Here is a 6335-nt window from a genome sequence, read left to right as displayed (position 1 = left end):
CACGAGGATGAGGACGAGGACGAGCAGGTGCAACGCGCAGAGTACGACCACGACGACAGCGGGCCGACGTGGGATCTGGAGACCCAGCCGCCGGGCATTACCGAGGAGGAGGCCATTGCCATGGCACTGGCCAACAGCTAGCTCGATGAGCTCAACGAGCTCGCTTTGTGGGTCGGGCTCGCAATCCTGCTCCGCGAGTCCGCGCTGTTGCAGGGTAGGCCGGCGACTCCTCCGGCCACGCCGACGCGTTCCAGCGACCGCGCTCCGGCTGCTGCTCCGGCCTGGGATCCCTGGCCACCTTCACCACAACCTCTCGCGTGGGCGACGGCCTGGCCGCAGTTGCCGCAGCCTGCCCTACCTCCTCCACCGCCGGCGTACCAGCTTCCATGGCCGATGCCGGAGTTCATCGACCTCGTCAGCGACGACGACCAGTAGGCAGTACCTAGTTTTACCACGCCTTTATGGCCTTTTTATGTTTTTTGTTAATGTAAATTATGACTTTATGAATGGGAAAAAAAATTATGCGTCGTTCCGCTGGAGCCACCTCCGCCGCAAACGGACGCGCAAACGATTTCGACCATTTCGACCGACGCAAACGGACGCGATGCGTCACCCCCTTGGAGATGGCCTTAGGAGAGGTATTTGGACTTCTTTCCTTCAAAACCCTCATGATGAGGACATCCCTACCACACTACTACCTCCGTCATTGCAAGATGAAGATGTTGCTGCTGTGAAGCTCAAGTCCAATGAAATCAGGATTGGACCAATGACACGAGCTCGTGCGAAGCTACTTAAGTAACAGGTGAACTTGTTCCTATGTGATACTTTGATCGATGAGAACTTTATACTGCCTAAGTCGTATTACTTATGTATGATCAGGTATGAAGAAGAACCAAGCATCGCATGAGGAGGAGAGGAGCAGCTGGACAAGAAGCTGGACGTGAAGCTGAACATGGAGCTAGACCTGAAGACATCCCATGGACGCGCGAGGGAGGAGCGGGAGGCATGCGCGAGGGGAGGAGATTAAGTTCAGGAGGCCGGCGCCAGACCCGGTCCAACCGGCCGTGCCGCCGGACCACCCGGTCCCAGGGCCGGTCCGACTGGCTGCCACGCCGGATCAGCCCGGTCCAAACCGGAAAATACGCTTGTGCCAACCGGGCCAATGTCCAGGGGCTCTGGAACCCTCACCCGGTCACCACCCGGCGCCGCATCCGGTTGAAACCGGATGGCCCGGTCCCAGACCCGGTCAACCGGCCTCCAGACCGGCCGAGTTCGAGTCTGTCTCGACCAGATCTATTCTGGGTCGGTTATTTTCGTACTTTTTCGACCTGAGGTCGTCCCGGACGCCTATATAAGTGCCCAGGACGCCCTCGAAGTTGCTCCAGACCACATTTAAGATAAACTCTAGTTCTTAGTTATTTGATGTGCAAAACTATTGAATCCCATACACCATATTGCTTGATTTGGTGTAGATTTGAAAGTCTTGTGTGATCTGCTGTTCCATTGGGAATTAGAAGGTTGCAACTTACCGCTTCATGGTCGGCGACTACGTGCGCAAGTGTGTGGAGTTGCGAATATCTTGCAGGGTTGAGAGCTGTTGCATTGGCGACAGAGACCAATCGGGAGATCTCATTGCGTCATACAAGTTATCATCCACTTCATCAAAAGTTATCTCCGCTGTGTTCGCCCCGTGATCATCATCACCACCGTTGCTTACTGAGAAGATCGGGCCACCCCTTATCACCTCTTGAACCCCTCGAAAACATGACTACATCATGATTTATTTTCAGATTTTACTAAAACTTAAAAATATGATTTTTAATTATTTTTCTAAAAATGATCACTGGAGCTCATGTACATCAAATCCCTGTCCGGAGGAAGCGATGTTTTTTAAATCAAACGATGCCTGAAGGAGCAGATGCAGCCACTTCAAAACCCTCCTAAACCCCTCGAAACATCCAAAACCATGGAATGGGGCGTCGTCCAAAGGCAACTCACAGATGCCTCGCTTAATTCTGCGCCGTTTCCTCCACTCCTCCTCCTCCCCCACCACCACTCCCGCCGCCGGTCCAGATTTCGTCCGTCAGCTCGCTGCGCTCCTTGCCGCCGGCCGCTTCCACGCATCCGTCGGCCTGGCCAAATCACTCCTCCTCTCCTCCCACCCACCAGCCGCCTCCGCCTCCGTCCCCGACCTCTACCACGCCCTCGCCTCCAACGCTGCCGCCTCCCAGGGCGACCCGCAGGCCCGCTCATTCCTCTGTGACGCCGCCTCCGCGCTCGTCATTGCGTCCGCGCGGCTCCGCCTCCCCGACGGCGCGCTCCGGCTGCTATCCCTCCTCGCCGACGCCCGCGCTCCGCTGCCGTCCCTCTCCTCCTGCAACCACCTCCTCGAGTCTCTCCTCTCCCTCGGCCGCCACGACGACGTCCGGCGCGCTTTCGAGCTCCTAGCCGCCTCCGGAGCGCGCCCGGACACCTTCACATGGAACAAGGCCGTCCAGGCGTGCGTCGTGGCGGGTGACCTCGACGAGGCTGTGGGGATGCTTCGTCGGATGGGTTGCGAAGGCCAAGGAACCCCTCCTCCAAACGCGTTCTCCTACAATGTGGTCATATCGGGACTCTGGAGGGCAGGGAGGGCTATTGACGCCATCAAGGTGTTTGATGAAATGGCCGAGAGGTCTGTGCTGCCGAATCATATCACCTACAACACGATGATCGATGGGCACATCAAGAGAGGGGACCTGGAGGCTGGGTTCAGGCTGCGGGATCGGATGCTGCGTCACGGCCTGAAGCCGAATGTCATCACTTACAATGTGCTCCTATCAGGGCTGTGCCGTGCTGGCAGGGTAGGCGAGACGGCCGCTGTCTTGGATGAAATGGTGTCACGAAAGATGGTGCCAGATGGTTTCACATATAGCATTTTGTTCGATGGTCATTCCAGAGCTGGAGACACGCAGGCCATGCTTTCCTTGTTTGAAGACTCTTTGAAAAAGGGTGTCAATATTGGGGCCTACACTTGTAGCATCTTGCTGAATGGTCTTTGCAAGGATGGAAAGGTTTCCAAGGCTGAAGAGGTATTGCAGGCGTTGGTAAATGCAGGACTAGCCCCAACAAGGGTTATCTACAACACTCTAATCAACGGGTATTGTCAGACTGGAGAGCTTGATGGGGCCTTTTCGATCTTTCAGCAAATGAAGTCACGCCTCATTACGCCAGATCACATCACGTATAATGCACTGATAAATGGTTTGGGTAAGGCTGAAAGGATCACCGAAGCGCATGCTTTGGTCGTAGATATGGAGAAGAATGGAGTGTGTCCCACTGTGGAAACTTTCAATTCGCTCATTGATGCATATGGAAGGGACGGACAACTTGAGAAATGTTTCATCATGCTTTCTGATATGCAGGACAAGGGGCTAAAGCCAAGTGTTGTTTCCTATGGTTCAATTGTCAATGCTTTTTGCAAGAATGGAAAAATCCTGGAAGCAGTAGCTATTTTGGATGATATGTTCCATAAAGATGTTTTACCAAGTGCACAGGTGTACAATGCTATCATAGACGCATATGTAGAGTCTGATGCCACTGAACTGGCTTTTATTCTAGTTGAGAAGATGAAGGCCAGTGGGGTACCTCCAAGTATAGTTACCTACAATTTGTTGATGAAAGGCCTTTGCAAGCAGTCTCGGATATCTGAAGCAGAGGAACTAATTTACAGCTTAAGAAATCATGGGTTAACTCCTGATGTTGTCAGCTATAATACTCTAATATCAGCATACTGCTACAGGAGCAACACTGATAGAGCCTTGGAGCTTCAGAAAGAAATGTGCAATTCTGGCATCATGCCCTCATCGAAAACGTATCGTATGCTTTTTAGTGCATTAGGTGGTGCGAACAGAGTACATGAGATGGAAAATCTGTATAAAGAAATGTTGGACAAGGATGTTGTTCCTTGCAGTGGCATATATGATATCATGGTTGAGGCATATGCAAAATGTGGTGATGAATCTAAGGTAGAAGCTCTGAGGAAGGATATGTCAAATAAAGGAATAGCAATTGAATATGACACATCCGTGACTAACTGTGAGTTGTATACAGATGTAGTGAGTCCAGTTTGAAATTGACATTGTTTCTCACTATAACCCAATTACCGGAAGTGTTTTTTTGTTTACCTAGTGAACCTTTGTGGTAAATAGCCATTGATAACATATACAATACTAGCTGTGAGCTGTATATAGCAAGTCAAAAAGCTGTCACTATTTCTCATTGCTCATAATGAACTAATGGTGAAGAGGGTTAAAATTTCCTCACCTAGTGAACCACCCCCCCTGAAAAGCTACTATTGGTTAAATTATCCCAGCACCATGAAAGTCTGTGAAAATGAGATACATAATTGAACTGGGCACTGATCAGGCAGAAACAATTAAGTGAAAGGGCTAGTTATAAGTTATATACTACAAAAATGGCTTTTCTTTATGGTTTTTATCCGTTTCACTTTTGTTTGGCTTTTCTAATAGTCACCGCAAAATGTAGAGATGGTTGTGGCATATTTGGGAAGTAGTTGCATACATGAGAGGGTTGTCAACTTGTCATGGCAGTTGGTTGTGTAGTTAGTATTATAATTCTGTGCATGAAGTTAATGTATGATCTTAAGATAACTTCTAGATTTACCTTTTAATAGTCAAGCTTTAAGGATTTCGAGTGCGACTAGTCGATGTGTCACAACTGCAAGGTCGAATTGGTGTCAACTCATTGGATGAGTCGAGCGACTCATTTCACTAGTCTCGACTAATCTCGACTAGCAGTTTTTTTTGAGTCAAGCGACTAAAAAATGACCCCACCTGTCATATTTCTTTCAATACTGCCTTCCCAGTTCTGGAAAACCTAGATCGAGCTGCCCAGTTTCCCCCCGATGAAACCCAAAATGAATCCTCACTCCTGCCAACCCAGTCCCCCCCCCCTTGGCCGCTGCCACGAGCCAGCCATCCGGCGCCGCTGCAAGCCCATGACACTGCCACCTGTTCCTTCTGGCTCCTGAACTTCCTCCACCGGTTGCTGCTGCTCCAAGGCTCCTCCACCTGCTGGCTGCTGCTGCTAGTCTGCTCTTCCCCCAGTGGCTCCTACTCTTGCTGGTCTGCTCCTCCCCAGTCTGCTGCTGCTCCCAGGATCCTCCCCAAATCACCTTAATCGGCCTTTTATTTTATTACATATATTTACATACTAGTATTATAATATTAGTAATTATATACTATGGTATTTTATACTACCTCTGTTTCACAATATAAGCCGTTTTAGCAAATTATTCTAGTTTGCTAAATTATTCTAGTTTGCTAAAACGGCTTATATTATGGAACAGAGTGATAGTACCTATTGCTGAACTCGTGACTAGTCACAACTAGTCTATGAGTTGCTACCCCAGATCGATTCATCGACTAGTAATCCTTGGCAAGCATTAATTTATACTTTATAATTGTGTGCATGAAGGTAATGTATTATGGTTAGATAAATTTTAGTTCTCCTTTTTAACTATCAAGCATCAAATGCAGGTTGATTATTGGAAGTCATGATTGCATCTTTTCCATGATTTTGACTGTTTTTGGTAGCTGTTCTATCTATGTGCTGAAGTAGCAAGCTATATTTAGTGGTGATGCTTTAATATCTTCAATGCTCATTTTGACAGGCAGTAACATTGTTGCTAAAAGTTCCTGAAGGCATAAACTACTAATATTGTCCATGTCCTTCTTTTACTTTCTGGAGAATTTTTCCTTATATTACACTTTGTACTGATTCAGACTGAAGTATCATAGTACTGACAGATGATGAATGCTTATATGTTTCCATTGAAATTGATTTTCCTCTCATATGATGAAGTGTACAAAGATTAAACAGATTGTTAACTGGTTGGTATTGTGTTCAGTACATGTATTATCATCACTGCGAGTGTGTTGTGAAATCAAAGTATCAAACCCAGTGCAACAGGAATAGACAGCTGAGTTGCATTCCTAAAAGAGAGACAGTTGAATTTTACTACTGTACAGGGTGGTAGAATTTTTCTATTTTCTTGGCACCGCCTCCTTTTTCTTCTGCTGAAGTTCCGATTTCATGAAATTTTCATGCATATTGCACATCCTCATAAGAGAATTAATGGGCTTGTTATTATTGTTGACACATTGCCTATATTATGAATAGTTAAACTACATTTTGGTATGGTACACTATTATGGCGCGCTTGCTCTTCATTTTAATTTGGACGATTGGATCCCGGCCGTGTAGCTTGAAAAGTCGGAGTAACCACATTTTGGACATATTGTTAGTATTATGTCACCGTTAGACAATATTTTC

At 47.8% G+C, this 6335-nt stretch overlaps 1 protein-coding gene across 1 annotated transcript; it reads left to right on the top strand.

Moving 5' to 3' along the window:
* The first annotated feature begins 2000 nt into the window (after positions 1-2000).
* Positions 2001-4112, top strand: LOC124653227 (pentatricopeptide repeat-containing protein At5g12100, mitochondrial-like). The gene has a single exon (XM_047192295.1). It carries the CDS (start codon positions 2001-2003, stop codon positions 4110-4112), a length of 2112 nt encoding a protein of 703 aa, XP_047048251.1.
* Positions 4113-6335: the final 2223 nt, after the last annotated feature.

The sequence above is a fragment of the Lolium rigidum genome, chromosome 1 (assembly GCF_022539505.1).
Source record: "Lolium rigidum isolate FL_2022 chromosome 1, APGP_CSIRO_Lrig_0.1, whole genome shotgun sequence".
Lineage (NCBI taxonomy): Eukaryota > Viridiplantae > Streptophyta > Magnoliopsida > Poales > Poaceae > Lolium > Lolium rigidum.
The sequence above is the reverse complement of the archived record's forward strand: the minus strand, read 5'-3'. Positions and strand labels throughout refer to the sequence as shown.

Coding starts and splice junctions, on each gene's coding strand:
- LOC124653227 (XM_047192295.1), top strand. CDS start 2,001: ATGCCTCGCTTAATTCTGCGCCGTTTCCTCCACTCCTCCTCCTCCCCC.